The 16,710-nt window shown below is 40.5% G+C and overlaps 1 protein-coding gene across 1 annotated transcript in view; it reads left to right on the forward strand.

Annotated features, from left to right (window-relative positions):
* Positions 1-10,309: 10,309 nt before the first annotated feature.
* Positions 10,310-16,710, forward strand: part of ST7 (suppression of tumorigenicity 7) — a 142,740-nt gene continuing 136,339 nt past the window's right edge. Inside the window, exon 1 of the mRNA XM_027682281.1 lies at positions 10,310-10,649. Within this exon, the coding sequence (XP_027538082.1) occupies positions 10,499-10,649 (151 nt within the window). The 5' untranslated portion in view covers positions 10,310-10,498. The remainder of the gene's footprint in view (positions 10,650-16,710) is intronic.

Here is a 16,710-nt window from a genome sequence, read left to right on the forward strand (position 1 = left end):
AAGTCTTTGGTATTATTAGTATTAAGGTAGATAGTAGGAAAAGATAAATCTGCTATGCTGGATCCTGATCTCTTTTTGTCTTAGCTGCGGGCATACAGAAAGGCTTGTTCCTATTCTCTTTGCAACATCTTTTAGGTATTTGAAGAGCTTTTCCAGACTATGTAGCTTTTAGATTAAAGACTGAATCCAACAGCTTTAATTTCTACATGAAATCCACTATTTCTAAGTAATTTCTTTATATCGTACTTTTTTGTTTCTGTTAATTTTGAGGAACTTGTTTTTTCTCTGTATATTGTTCCTTTCAGTCCTGGTGATATTGCAGGCTATAATGATATTAACCTAGTACTTGGATTTCCTTTTGCTAGTATCTGGCCTTGATTGCTATAATATTCTCTAGCATTGTCTTCATGAGCAATTAGAAAATTTCTGTTCCAGCATTAGAGCCCATGCTAAATTAAGGAGGTAAAAGAATCAACCAGCCCCTGCTAGGTATGTGTGCCTGATGTTATCCTTCTCTACTGACAAAGCAGGCACTGGGAGTGTACAAAAATGAGACTGTCTGTATCCTAATGATGTGGACCAGCCAGCAAATGCATCCTGGCAAGAGGAGACAAGGGCTGCTGTGATCTTGGGTGATGAGCTGTATCCTTGTTACTTGGGATATTTATGCCAGCAATAAGCATTTTGACAGTACTTTGTAGGCACTGATGTCAGTTAAAAGTGAGGAGGTAAAATGCACCACCCCATCTTGTGCTAGGAAACACATAATAAGCTTTTTTTCCTACCTTTTTACTATGGAAAAGAAAAGGAATCAATTATCAGTCAAAGCTGACAAGCTGTGAAATGCATCTCACCTGTCCTGCCATGCAGTGGTGAAAACGGGATGGTAGCTAGTGTAACATCCATGCAAGCATTTTCCATATGTCTCAAAAGCTCTGCGTGTAGGGACAGGTAGTATCCTCAACCAATCTAGCCAGAACTACTTCTAGAGTACCTGAAATGTGTGTTTCATTCAAGACCCTGTTTAAAGTTCCTGTAGGCATGTACTGAGCATGAAGAGTCCTTTAGCTGTCACAGGTGCCAGGAGCCAGCTCAATTGCAGAAGGCTAGACCTGAGAGATGTTGCTAAGAAAGTAAATACCATATGTTCATGAAGAATTGAAGTGCTGCTCCTGTTTCAAGGCTTTGCTACAAGGCAAAGGTTTCTGCATGACTGATTCTCTGGGTGCAAAATAATGTGTTAAAATCAGTAATGAGTATGTGTCCTGTCCCTGTTCATTACTAAACTTAGTGAGCCATCATCTTTCATTTAAGAACTTGTCTACTTCTCCTTAGCTCTTTTAGCTGCAAACTGTGTGCCTCGCAGTCCTACCAGGAGTTGATATGGCCAGTTACTCTATCTGAATGTAAATTAAGCAGGTGGAGAGTGCCAGTGCATAATTTCCCAAAGGATAAATCCAGCTACCTGATACTTCACCCTCTTGATAAGATCCTTTCAGATGCAGTAAAGTTGCTACCCAAATTGTAACTGCTAACAGAGGGTAACCCAGTGTCTGGTGTAAAACACAGATGATGACAAGGCTGAGAAACAGGACAGTAGCAGATCAAGGATTATTGTTCTAGGAATCATCAAAATTATCACCAAATAACATAACCAGTGAAAGAGGTTCCAAGGTCATCTGTAACAGTGGGTTTTCAGTGCAGATGATGGGTTTGCTACAATCATGGCAGTTTTTGGTGATGGGGATCACCACAGAAGGTGAAAACATGGGAGCAGCAACCATTACTATGTTCTTTTCTCTGAATCTCTGATAGTTTTTTGATGAAATTGTAAGGAAAAACCCCTTCAATATGGGTATTTGTGCCTGCCAGCAAGGTTAGGAAATACTGAGGGGAAAAGAACAGAAGCTTCACCCAGAGTATAGGTGAAGCTCCCTGCTTATCCACCAGGGTTTTCATCTTGTTCTTCTTCCCTGCTGCCATGCAGAGCAACTGATTCAGTCAGCAGCAGGAAGACAAGCTGGCTTTTTTACCTGCAATGATTGTGTCTAAAGAGAAAGTGAAGTGAGCCAACGCTGGAGTCAAATATAAATGAGGATTCATGAGATGTGTGTTTGTCAGGAAATGAGATGGGACAGAAAATTTTCTGTCAGAGCAACAGAGTGGAAGGTATGCCATTAAAACCAATTAGCCAGAGCAGACCTGGGGTAGCCTGTAGGAGTGGGGTTCTAAAGGATTTAAATCTCAAGCACAGAAGATAAAAGTGCAATATAGAAAAGATATAGGCTTTTGGAACATATAAATATATCTCAGAATGGAAAGGGCCTAACAGCTAATTTTCAGGGGGTTGAGAGGGCAAGAAAAATATACAAATATCTCTAGTAAAAGCAACGGGAGAAGCAGAAGAAAGTATTCTCTTCCTTTCTGAAAATGGCTGAGTAGTGGAAGCAGGAATGAAAATGAGTTCTGTTTCTAAGGGATGATGTGTAGAAAGGGCAGGATATATTGAGAAGGGAAGGAATTGAAAACCACTGTGATAACTACTACCTGTATGTGTTTCTCTTACCAGCGCCCAGAGCACCCCTAATGCTGGGCAAGTCACCTCTGTTGCAGCGATTGTGGGAGGGCAGCACAAGCTGCCCATGCGTGATCACCTTTGGGCAAGGAGAACAAGTCTGAGAGAAAGAGTTTTATAAAGATAGTGACCTCTCACAAGTCTGTATCAGTATAAAGCTCTGGTGTAAGTACCACTATGCTTCATTTATATATTCAGAGCCATTGCAGAGCATTTTGTTGTCAAAACTGAACCTGCTACCCTGACTTTGGCACCCTCTCCCAACCACTGTAACACTCTGTGCACCCTACAGCTGGAGAGCCACCACCCTTTTCCCCACACAGCAACAGCTCTTGGGATTTAGAAGAATTTTGTCTCTATGTAATGCTTCTTAAAATCCTCTTTTGCTTGTTTCTCACCTTGGGGCATGCAAGCCCAGAGAAGCCCAAATTTGCAGAAGCACTTGCTGTTTCAAACTCATGTCAGGCTGGAGTTTAATAAATATGAAGTCTTGAGTATCCAGTGATGCCTAACATCCCATATTAATGACTATATTTAGTGCTATTCCTTCTCCATCACAGCCTTCTGTTTGCAAAGAGATTGTGGAAAAAATCCATATGCAGTCTATGAAGTCCTTGTAGTAGCAAGTGTCATAAAAGAAACCATCAGGGAATGAATAATACTGTATCTATAGCAGATTTCAGTAATAGGTAGTAAATGGGGCCAGGGATATGTACTGAATAATGGGACTGCAGGTATCGACTGGTGCTAGAGTACAAACACACCTTGTTCCCAACAAGCAGGTGGAGTGTGTGAGAAACGCAGGTGTTTCCTGGGCCGCAGGCACCCACCTCACCCCTGTGTCTATAACAGTCTCAGCTACGGCTGTCCAATCACACTGTGCTGTGCAGTAAATCCAGAGCTATATGATAAGAAATAATGAGTGGGATTAAGCTAGCAGTAACTTATGACACAGAAAATCATTTTACTTTGTGCTTACCAATACTAGCAGGAGTGAAAAGGAAGAAAATCTTCTCATACCAGGTGACCCCATCGCCTTACCCTTCTGTGTTCTTCACAGTCAGAAGAAGGCTGAACCACAAAATTGTTACATAAAAGCATAGATATAATGTAGAATTCACTTAGACCAGTTTGGCCAAAGAGCACACAATCTATTCAAATAATGTAGAAGAAAAGAGATACAAACTATTCAGATAAAGAGGGGAAAAAAGGGCTACTGCAAAATCAATGAAATTAAAGATTAGATTAGATGTTAGGAAGAAATTCTTTACTGTGAGGGTGGTGAGGCATAGGAACAGGTTGCCCAGAAAAGCTGTGGATGCCCCATCCCTGGAAGCGTTCAAGGCCAGGTTGAATTGGGCTTTGAGCAACCTGGTCTAGTGAAAGGTGTCCCTGCCCATGGCAGGAGGATTGGAACTATGTTTAAGGTCCCTTCCAACACAAACCATTCTATGATATGATTCTACAAAATTTCTTCTTGAAACGATTTCAGGTAACATCCCACTTCAAGATATGACATTGGTACCAACAATTAACACTGAGTTTTGTTTTAGGTTGTTCGGCAACCCTAGTGTTTGTGCTAGTGGCAAGCTTCCTTCTCTCTTTCCTGGACCCATCACCTGCCCATGCAGGGCCTGAGACAGGCTGCAGGGTCTGTCAGTTCCCGCTAACTGAACAGAAGAGTTTTATAGACAAGAGCTGCATTGCCCAGCCACCCTGCAAGTCAGAAGCACTGTCCATAACGTTATTCTGCTGCTTCTTGAGTATTTAGAGCATGGATTACCTTAAATCTTAGGCCAAGCTTGCTCTGAAATGTCACTTTTGCAGACAGGACCCTTTCACTTGAGAAATGACCATCGTGGTTTCTCCTTTCCAGAACTCTCTTTCTCCTTAACAGACTACATCAGGGTTATTGACAATATTGGGTGTATCTTCTCATTACACATCACCAAAATATTTTCCTTATTCTTTCACAATATTATAACCTAACTATTGTGAGGTAAATGTAATGTGGTACAGTGATTGCATCACTACTAAAAGGGGAGGCAGGATGGACTGAATTAAAGGATGCTGTGAGAAAGGAATTTCTTTGTGAAGAACTACTGCTGGGTGCAGAAGAGAGAATGCCGTGACCCAGCAAGAACAGATCAAGTAAAACTGACTGGAGACCAACAGAGGGAAGAAAGTAAGATATGATGAAGCCAATATGTAAGACAGATAATTGTTTTGTAGCTCAAATCTAAAGACAAGAGCTCACGGAGACCTCGTTCTGTGGAGAGGGAAAGAAGAAGGAGCCTCCATGGTCTGCAGAGGGAGGATTTCTCAGCAGTGATGTACTGGATAGATGTGGAAAGGCAAGACAAGTAGGCCAAGGAAGAAAGAACTGCATCAGGCAAAGCAAATAATATTCTGATAGTTGATTTTGCAAAGGTTTAACAAGATTTGGCTTGGGAGCCAAATCTAGCTGTGATATAAGGAAATCGTGTGCCATTTGGATGCTACCTGCTTCCATGGCAGAGGAAGAAAGAGCTGCTTGCTCAGTCCCTGCCTTCCTACAGGCAGAGCTGTTCTTATCTTCCATAATAGTTGCCAGCTTCAAGCAGTAATAATTATCTGTACTTGATCAGCACTGTGACTGCTTGATTTCCTTCCTCTGAATTTCTGGAGATTAAGTAAAATGTCACTGTCAGTGGATTTCTGTGCTTCTACTGATATATAGCTGGTAAAGATGCCATGTTGCAAATGATAGAGGAAAAATAAACTATGCTCTGCTAATTGCACACTTCAGAGGAGAGACCTTTTTCTCTCTTTAAAATGTTTGTTCATTAAATATGGTATCAATGCTCAGCAAATTGAAGACCATGCTCAACATCTTTTTCCTTAAAAAAAAAAGTGAAGATACAGTCAGTAAAAAAATGCCATGTCTTCTCCATCTCCATCTTCCACAAATGCATCTCCTTTAAAAAATAAATAAATAAAAAATTACTGTTTGGCTTCAATCCAAGGCACGGATGTGGGGTGCTGAGCTGTTGTCCTTTTCCTCAACCTAAATGAGGGAGGGAGAAACCAGTGCTCGTTGCCTCTGGGCTTTTCACCATCTGTCTCTGCCTCCATATTTCTCCCACAGCCTCCTGTGATGTATCGAACGTGTGTGGATGCAGATGCCAGATTCTAACTTCTGGAGAGCTCTTTTTTGACCAAGGGCCAACCTCGCAGCTCACATGATTTTTATGAACCCTAAGCATGTACCATCTTGTACAAATACTGATGTATGTTGCCCCACCACCTAATTTTTATAAAGAATCTTAATAAAATGCCTCAATGAATATATGTGTCCAGTTCCTTCAAAAAAATACCTAATTGCTACCAGGAGATATTTCCATGGATAAAAAAAAATAAAATATCTATTTTCTTTAGCAAATGTGTGTGTTTGGGATGGGGCACTGTGCCATATTGATGCCTAAGTGTGCTGATGGTCAGGGTAGAATTCCCATCTCATTTTTAGGGAAAAAAAGTAATTTTCTAGGTAAAAAAGCAAAAGAAGAAAACAGGTTTGGATTTTTTTTATATTTCTTTTTGGATTTTGGTTGGGGTTTTTTCCTTTTTAAGAATTATTTTGAAATAATGAAACTCTGCTCCAAGTTGCATCAGCTATTTAGCAACACCTCCCTTTGCCCTGTCTTTGCACTGACATCTGATTCTTAACTGAGCCAGTTCTAACTTGGGTTTTGTGACTTGTCTTGCAATTAGGGCAGTTTGTTGGTTGATTTTTTTTTGTCAGTAAAGATCTTAAAATGACTTTCAGGAAGTCCTTCCTCCCTCCCATGCAACTACCCATTTTTCTGGCAGAGTCCCCATGGCCATGGACAACACCATGGTAATACTGGAGACAATTCTTTAAAGCTTTTTGACAAGTGGTGCTCAAGGCATATTTGACTTTTCCTCATTAGGAATGGTGGCATATTTTTAAATATTACTCTCTTCCTATAAGCTGAAGAATATTCCTGCAATACCATAATATCTCACTTTTAGAATGGGGAACAGAAACTTCAGCCTAGGCACACTATTTAGAAGTCTGTAGTTGCATACTTTTGAAATATCTTTGTTTTAATGACAACACATAAACTAAACTGTAAATTAAGCATGACTTTTTATTTCAGTGTTTCTTAGCATATTTTCAGTTCTCTGGATTGTGACTTAGGATTGTGTGTACTTTGAAAACAGATTTCTAGTATGTGATTAAGCCATTTTATGCAGACTTTGGTATGTCTGAAAAGTGCTGGGTGCAGGATCCCATGAACTCTCCTCCAGTGCTTTCACTTGTATTGGCATGCTACTGCTAACCATTGCTGATTCCAGTTTAGACTGCCATCTCCAGTTCAGTGCTGATATTGTTTAATATGCAACTGATATGTTTAATAGATGCAGTATATGCATATGTATTTATATGTATGTAGATACACGTGTGGATATAAGGATGCATACATATGTATATTGTTGTTTAATATGTATCTGGATTAAAATCTGTTGGGCATAACGCTGCTTAATGGAATTCAGTTGCTAATGAGGCATCAGCTGAAGGTCAGGGGGATATCTGGCGTCTTTGAACCAAGCTGACAATGTTTCCCAGTGCTTACATGTACGTGGAGCTCATGTGGGTCTTGTTTGTGCCCTTTCTGAATGTCCTCAACTAACGTGCCTGGCCATCTTTTGGCTTCCAAGACCTGAATGCAATCTTATTTTATAGCCAGGTTCCAAGGGGGTTGTACACTGTGGGCCTAGAAAAAGTCTCTCAATCTGACCTCTGAAATTATCAGACAGAAGATATTAAAGGTTTATTAAAAAAAAAAAGGACCCGAAACATTGAAACCCCACATACAAATACTGTGCTGGCAAAAATTTCAAACTAGAATTTTGCGCATAGTGGTCCTATTTATTCTTTCTTACTTGCTGGGACCCAAGTTCAAGATAATTTATTTCTTCTGGAAAGAAACAATAACTTCATTCATGTTTAATAACCGTCATCGCTTCTGCTTCCTGATTTCATTTAGCAAAGTCATCAACAGTCATATGAGAAACTAGGAACACAACTCAGTTTATGGCAAACAAATTAGTGTTCACACTTACAGGTATTATTTTGAGATAGGAACTGAGGGCTTGTGTGGAGAAGCTCTAAACAAGTGAGATAATTGAGTGGAAAACCTTAGCAGAAAGGTAAAAGACTATTTTCAAAATTATTTTTGTCCAAAGATCACTTCAGCTTTATTCCGTTACAGCTTGAGGCCACATGAGTGCCTCAAGCCAGATGACACTCAATAAAATTGTCTCTCTTCATAGGAGTGAACAGTTTGCTTCTGACTTGTGAAATGCATGTTTCAAGGCTTTATATTAATCATTGGCATTTCTTTTGAACAGAACTGAGAGAGGAGAGATAATTTGTGTTAAATAGAGCCTGAACTGTGAACTTGCCTTGAGTATCAGCTTAGGTGCTTCTTAATAGAAACAACAGAAATGTAATTTGTCACATGAGTGCACAACGCTAGTAATGAGTCAAGATATCCTAGGCCATAAATATTCTTCACCTCACACAAACATTTGAGGTTGGACAAACAGTTTTTATTTCTTGAGGTTTTGAGGGTTTTTCTTTTGGGTTTTTTTGGTACTTTTTTTTTTGGTCATTGTTTTGTTTTGGGTTTTTTTGTTGGTTGGGAGCCTGAAGAACTGGACTCTGTTAGCACTTGGTTTTTAAATACTTAGTGCTCACTGTAAAAACATTGGAGATTTAGGAGTGAAATGCATAACATTACTGCAAAGTATTAATAACTGCTGTAATTTTAGGGGAAGAAGAAACAGGTGTGCTTAGAAGAAAAAAGGCATACAATTAATAACAGTGCTTTAAGTGAGCACAGTTTGTAGTGTTTTGATCTTCTAGTAATACAAGAGATATAAAGAAAGCAGAGCTGGAGGAACCAACACAATCCACTCCTATCTTTCAATAAAAGAAAATAGAATGAAAAGGAAAAGTTGTTTATAATAATAAACTTTTAAAAAGCTCCACAAACCACCTCTATCTTTCACACATAAAAGGAATCAATCATAATTAAAAAACTATTAAAAAATATAAGCAATATTCTGAAAATTAAAATATGTAGAAGAAAATTTCTAAAAGTGAAAAATTGCCTAGAGCTGAAAAATTGCCTAGAGCTTTCGTCTTTTTACCAATACATACGAGAACATGAGATTAATATTTTGTTTTATAAATAACTGCATGATTGAATAATGTTGAAGTTTTTTAGATGTGACAATGTATTAAGTATTTCTCACCTTTATAATTTCAGCTTCAGGGGAAGCTGAAATATTTGACAAGTGGTTTTCTTTGGTGTGTAATTAAACTATAAATTACTTTTTTGTAGTTAATTTGTATACTCTAGTTGTAAAAGTTTTGTGATTTCTTAGCAGGAAAAACTTCTGCCAGTGTTGCACCAATATTCTGATATGGAGACCATGGTCCCTTTATCAGAAGATCCTGTCACCATCAGATGCATAAGACAGAGCCAGTATTCCCCATCCAGCTTCAAGACTCATAGCAGTGTGGAAGAACAAGTTTCATGTCTTTGCTACCATGAGAAGGTATCAATTTGTACAACTAGAAATTTATTTTGGTTTAATGTCTTTGGGTATTGTAAACATTCTGGAAAAGCTACTATGTTTTTCTCTGTGATCAGTTTTTCATTGGCAGACCAGAAAATCTCAGGACAGAGTGGCTACTATCAGTTGGAGAAATTCTCCAGAGTTTTTGGTTTTTTTGGTAATTCTTAATAAATAGCACCTGTTTCTTGAGATGCTGGAGAGTGTTATCGCACTAGATACAGACTGTGGAAACATAGGAGAGAGATCCAAACAAATTGCAATATGCAGTGTGTATCTACTTAAATGTAAGCTGTGTAACATCAAAAAAAAAAAAAAGCAGGGACCAGCTCTGTTAACCAGCCTCGGAATTTTTGTCACATTCTGCTGTCAAATCTTGTTTCATGAATAAATACCTCATTTATGGAAGAAGCAAAATGTATTTTTCAAAAGTACAATTTTATGACTTGAAGTTTATGCTTTACTAACATTATTTTAATGACACGCATATCTAGTGGGTGACATCCCTGCCTTTGGCAGGGGGGCTGGAACTAGATTATCTTTAAGGTCCTTTCCAACCCATTTATTGTGACACATAGTTATCTTCCAAGGAGGGAGTTTTACAGTTCAGGACTCTGAAACTGTACGCACACACGCACGCAGAACTGTGCCTGTTACATTACCCCAGCAAAACGCTCAGGCGAGTCAACTGCAAAAAAACATCCTTTTTAGGCTTAAAGTCCTCTAACACAGTGAAACTACCGCCTGAAATTCTTGTTCAAGATCGTAAAGATGTGGAAAAAGAAGCTGCACGGCCTTCCCCCCCCACCTCCCTCCCTTTATTCTCCCCGCCCGCCCCGCGCTGTCTCCGCAGGCTCTCGCTGTTTCCCCGCGTTTCATCATGCGGCAGGGCCGGGGTGCGAGCACAGGGGCCGAGCCGCGGGGCGCGGCCGAGCCCGGCTGGGGGCAGGTCCGGCGCCGCCACCGCAGCACGTCCCCACCCGCTCGGCCGGGGGGGAGCTCGCAGGAGTCCATTTTAGCGGGGCAGCTCCGGCCGAGGGCTGGCGGCGGGAAGGGCCGTCAGCCTCCCGCGGGGACCCGCAGCGCCCCGCGGGGCGGGGGAGAGCCGGCCCGGGGAGGGAGAGAGGCGTGAGCCATCCCACAAACACACGCTGAGAGCTTGTGGCAGCAGAGAGCAGCGTTTGGGCTGGATTCTCCCCTCACCCCCCCTCCTCCGTCCCCCCCTTTTTTTTTTCTTTTTTTTTTTTCTTTTTTTTTCTTTTCTCTCCAAAAAACATGGCTGAAGCTGGGATGGGCTTTTTGGAACAGCTCAAGTCTTGCATCGTCTGGTCCTGGACTTATCTCTGGACGCTGTGGTTCTTCATCATGCTCTTCCTCGTCTACATCTTAAGGGTGCCGCTGAAGATCAATGACAATTTAACCACAGGTAGGCTGCGATCATGTGCCCGCCGCCCCTTCCCCTGCCCGCGGGGGGCGGCTCAGCCCGGGGACAGGGGAAGGGGCGCCGGGCTGTCGATGGGGGAGCGCCCGCCACTGCCCCCTCGGGTTTTCTGATAGTGGCTTACGCTGTTTATACTACGTACATTGTACCCAAGCATTTGTTTTTTCAAACAGAGCTAAAACTTTTATTGTGTTTCTGATAAAAATTAGATCTCAGCTGCTTCTTCTGGATGATAACAAATAATAAGAGTGCAAGTTTACTGGGAGATTATCTCTGTTGCAATGGACTTTGGCTGTTTAGACTCGCTAAGGTAGTGTACCACTACTGTACTGAATCAGCAGTAACTTATGTAGTGTTAGCCGGTTTGGATTGGGCTGTTATGTCTTTATCTTGAAATTGCTCGTTTTTCCTACCTATCTACTTTTTCATTTAACTTCCGCCCCCCATGCTGGAGAAGGCTTTTTTTTTTTGAGGGAAGATGCGATGTAAGCCATGTGGCATCCCTGCTGCTGGGAAGTTGAATGTTATCTGAGCATTTTTCACCCACCTGGCCTGTTCTCATTTGATAAGCCTTTGGCAAATCCAGCATCAAAGAAGAATAAAAAAAAAAAAGAAAATTCAGCATACTGCAATTTTCACTTTAAGTGTAAAGGCAATTATAAACAACCGTTAAATACAGTTTGGGTCAGTTTTTCACAGTATGTCTTTGAACAATATCCTGTTTCTTTTGATATTGCCACACACTGTTTAGAACAGGATGTAATTCTTGTTGCTTGAGTCTTAATAATTTATGTAATGTGTATGTCCCAGGTAAACGTTGCAGGCAATGGTTGTCAAGCAAAAATGTCAGAATGCTGTATCTCATAATTTTTGCTATTGATAATGATTGGCATCCATCTGAGACCTAATCAACCCCCTCTGATTTCTTCCTGAATTTGAGCAAGCTAATTCTTGATGAACTTTCTCATTTGAAATGTTACTCCGGCTGTCTTCAGCTGAGTCATCTTGGAGTTTACTGAAATGTCTCAAAATGCAAGTAAAATGACAGTATGAAATCTTTGAGGAGGTTAAAAAGACTGAAAAAATTACCAGTAAGCTCCAAAGTGCCTGATGAAAATGAGTTACCAGGGGAGAACAATAGGCTCAGTTTGGTCTTTATGCATCATCTGTTCCTAAATGGGATTTATTAAAAAAACAGCAGTGGCAATAACATGATGGTTTTTTGTTTTGTTTAGTTTTTCAAAGCTTTTTTGAACTGATTAAAAACTATTTGATTTATTGTGAATTCCCCCCCCTCCAGTTGATTACAATAAGTTATTATTGTCATTGTTTAAGGTTTCTCATAAGATAGCACAGCAGCTGGCTATGTGATATCAAATATATCTCAGTGATGTGAAAATAAATGTGTAAATGTTGCTACTAAAACTTCTGTGTGGCATAAAGAAATAATATGGTGATAAAAACAATGACTGGGCATTTTCCCAGAACAAGCTGGATCTGGTGGTGAGTTGAGGTCAAACAAACTGGTTTTTAGTACCACCAGAGGCAGGCTTAGGCAGCCAGTGAGAAAAATGCAGTTCCACAGGTATGATTTGCACCTCTTGAAATAGTGATTTAGGAAGATTTTAGATATTTAGAACAGACACCTTAAACCGAGCCCACAGTGGGCTGATGTGATATGAAGGACTAGCGTGGCATGTACAGGAGAGCACCTGCCTAAGGGACCTGGTTGCTTCCTACTGCTGTGTGATTTTGTTTTTCCATGTCTAATGTCAGTATTTTTAAAAGGAAGTGGACAGGCTAGAGAAGATGATGGAAGAATGATTCAAAGGCTAGGAGAAGCATCAGAATAAAAGATTTTACTTGGGAGGTGGCTAGATTACAATAAGGAGGTATTGTTATGGGGGAGAAAGAAATGGCCTTTTAATCATGAAAAGAATGATAAGAATTAATGACTGGAAACAGAGGGCAAACTCAATTTTGCCGTAATCTGGTATTAATTTTTAGCAAACCGTGAATCAGCTGCTCGGGGAACCTCTGGGTTTCCCATGTCTGCAAGTCTTCAAATCTGATGGTGAAATAGGAGAGACTAGTGTTCATGCAGCCTTAAATTATTGCTTGTGCACCATCGGCAGTCAGAGTCGTTGTAGATGGTTTCACCAAATAGGCCAGTGGTCACTTGTGTCAGAAAGTTTTACTATAATGAAGTGTGGGGACTTTTTTCCCCTCTTTTGATGTTGTACAGGTGTGCTCGCCCTGAGCATTTGGTGGCTGTGGTGGTGCAAGTTGGTCATCCTGTCTGTTACTGTGGCTTTCCAGGCTTGAAAGTCCTCATAGTTTGGCCAAGCATAATTTCAGTATCCTCAGTGGAATACATTACTGTGATACAACCAAAGGGAAATCTAGTCTGTAATATAAAAATATTAATGTTAATCTAACTGTGGTGTTTCATAGGTGAAGTTTTTTCTTTTTTTTTTTAAGCTTGATGCCCTTTATGAATAGGAGAGTTTGAGCTGTTGTAACTGTACCAGACCCTTAGCGAGGAAGCAAGAGAGGACACTTAATATACCAGGCTAAAATATTAAATACAGAATAAGCAGTTGAGGAAGTGGATGTTTTAATCTTATTCCAAAATAATTAAACATGATTATTTTATATAACATGCTGTATTTTCCTCCCGTGTTGGCGCTTGCATGATATCTGAATGCCATACTAATCTGAACTAAGACACACCTCTTCTAAAAATGTGCAACCCAGCTTGTTTTTCCTGACATAAGAGTATGGGTTTCTAGTCATATCTTAAGAAGGAAAGAGTCCTAGAAGTTAAGCAGTTTCTGATTATTTTATTTATCCTTTAAAAGTCCAACAGAAAAACAAATTTAATGACCAGAGCATTAAATGCAACTGGCTTGTGACAAGGCAACCAGGAAGAAACCTCTGGGTTGCTGAGGGTAGAGAAATCAGAAAAACTGATGTCCTAAAAGTGTGAAAAATAAGTATACGGGTATGAGCTCTGGGTTGGGTCTGGCTCTGTCGGTGCCTGTGGAGTATTATTACCTTTCTGAGGAACATCCCGCTTCATCTGTGCTGGAGCAAGGCCTTGTGGTATTACCAGCTGAAACTCTAGTGATGAGAGGGTTAGAAACCTGCAGAATGAAAGAAAGCAAGTAACGTCCTGCCAGGTCCCCAAGGTCAGCAAGCCCGGGATAACTGCAGCTGGAGGAGGAAGACCACCTTGGTGAGGAACCGTTGGCTTTGACAAAGTTGTGTTCTGAGAAACGGCTGTCTTTCTTCGTTATGGTTTTTTTATTATTATTATTAGGACTGACTGAAAATAATGCCTGCTCAAGCAATTACCTAGAATTTTAATTAATGTGGGATTTGTGACCACGAAATAGGCTTCTCTTAAAGCCCAGCACCTGAAACACTGCGCATGGTGCTGCCATCTAGAGAGGGAAGAGGCTGGTGTGGAGCAGGGCTGGTATCACTGGCCATTGCCACGTCCCTACTCACCCCCCTCCGGTTTGGTGCATGCATGGGCAGGGGGGCAGAGTGGACATGTTGAAAGTCCTGTAAAATTAGGATAACAACACTTTTTCTTCATCCAAGAGTCTCTCTGAAGACACAAAACGGAGAGGTTTTTCTAGACAGCCTAATGGTATGGTGATGTGACCCACCTCAAATATGTTCATCGGTGTGCACATTGCACTGACTTTGGTAAGCAGAGCACTTGGGAAACTCCCATTTCACTGAACCCTCGCTTTATGAAACTATCTGGTATTAAACCGTGCAAGAGAACTGGGTGTGAATCCATAAGCAGAAGTACTGCGGGAGATGAAGAGATGGAGCCTGCCTCTCCTGTTTGGGCTGTGCTGTCTTAGGGTGGAGGCTGCTGTCACTGAAGCTCATCTCATCTCTATGGTCTTCCCTTTCTGGGCTTCCTGGCCCTGCAGATCTGTACTGGGCACTGGTGCAATGTGCCCCAATAAGTTGCAATGTGAGAAAAAAAGTACCTTTTCATTCCCATGGTCTCAAATTCAAGTGGCAGCATGAAACATTTATCTGTCATTAAAATTTAACTAATGGTCACTTTTTTCCGTCTGCTGATATTTGGCAATCTGAAGCTGTATGTGTGCAGAGCTACGGTGATAAACCACCCTTAGGGCAGAAGTATTTTTTGGGGACTGGGCATCTGGGGGGTTGACAGCTGGTCAGGAGGTATTGTTCCCCTTCATAAATTTAAGCTTGGGAAGTTAATCATGAGGGTTGGAAAACATTAACCTGACAAAGGCCAGGGAATTTCAAATGGATTAAAAAAGAGTGAAGAGATTCTTTCTTCTGAGAAGAACTGAAGGACAGTTAGTTTTAAGTTTGCAGACTTACAGGTAGTTGCTTGGCCCTTCTTCAAAGCCATCTGCCATCACTGTGATGGATTTCCCTGTAAGCATCTGCTGTGTGAGCTATAGACGTGGCTGTGAGTTGACAGAAAACCTGGAGCAAAACTCCTATGCCACCAAAGGAAATGGAAGAACTCTTAGCTCCCTCCAAGTGCAGTGTAGATTTAGGGGTTTTTTTAAGAACTTGGCTGTTGAAAGTAAAATTCCAAATGCATGACCATTTCTGTCAAGGTCAGCATTAATTCTGCATATGGATTTCACAGAATTGGTTATCGATAGATAGTTTACTCACAGACCGGAAATCACTTGCATTAATTTTTGCATTTCTTAGAATGTGAATAAAATATTTCCTAAATACTGATCTTATTTTCTGCTGTCTTAGTGGAATTAAAGTAAACAGTGTTTTCTTTACTGTTAAGCTCTCTCTTCAGTTGTATCAGTTAAAGCACCGCGAAGCATTCATAGTGACTACTGAGTCTCCAGACAGGGTTTGGATGTTAGAGGTTTCTTTGGTCTGTCTTTTTGGGTTTTGGAAAAGAATTAGTTGCTACCTGGCTATAGCACATGTATTTTCATCATGGTACACTGGGAAATTCTCCTTTAAATTTTTTATGGAAAAGATTATGATGGGCATGAAAGTAGCGTGTTATTTTTGACAAAAGTCTTTATAGATTAAACTGGGTGTTCTTGGGGGAAAAGCCCTATCAAAACTTGTTTGATCAATTCCTGATGGATGCAGCTGTACAAAGATACTTGTTTCTATGAATTCTGACGTTTCTTCACCAGTTTGACTTTTTGATTGAGCTTAATTTTTCAGTCAGCATCAAATGCCGAAAATGGAATGAAGTCTGTGGGAAATGCAAGGTTTTCAAAAACTGCTTCTTTAAGAAATTGACTTTATTACTGCAAAAGCTCTAGAAGATTTGCAGACATTATTTCAGGGGAAATGTGTAAGCCAGAGCCTTCAAAATAATATTTGACAACATATTGAGTGAGCTTACTGTAACCCTGACCAATAGGCAACCATGGAGCTGTGCTGCCAGTTTCTAACTGAAGTCTAATGTCCTCTGTGCTGATGGAAATCTACGGAAATGCTGCTAAAACTGCATATATGCAGTAGGATTTTCCCAAAGCATCCAGTGACTGCCAGGATAAATTTAGCCTGAAAGAACATAAGCCCCCCCATTGTTCACAGGGATTATAGGTCCTAATTGTCTGAGGCTGCATAAATACCACCATTCTAAATTAAAGGAAAAACGTAAAATAGATATTTTTTGTGTGGTTATTTTGTAAACAGAGCAAATACAAAAATCTAGATCATAAATTTGCATTTGTGAAAGACAGAAGAAGTGCTAAGTGGTGTCAGTGCCTGAAGGACTGAAAAGAGAGAGGAAAACACATAATTCTGTGCCAAAGCTCTACATTAAGTGAAGAACAGAAGGACATGATGCATGCCTGAGAGCAGCACCTGGCAGGAATTGGGAAGATGATGTTGGATAAAAGAGGGATTTTGGAGGGAATGACATGTCTGTGTTTTAAAATGGATTCTCTGTGGAGAGTCTAGCAATAACATGCTGCTAGCCTAAGGAAGCTGTTAATCTAATCACAGAGAAGCCACGGAAGCTACTTGACAGTAGCTAAGGAGATGT

This window comes from Neopelma chrysocephalum, unplaced genomic scaffold, assembly GCF_003984885.1.
Source record: "Neopelma chrysocephalum unplaced genomic scaffold, ASM398488v2 Primary Assembly neopelma1_62, whole genome shotgun sequence".
Lineage (NCBI taxonomy): Eukaryota > Metazoa > Chordata > Aves > Passeriformes > Pipridae > Neopelma > Neopelma chrysocephalum.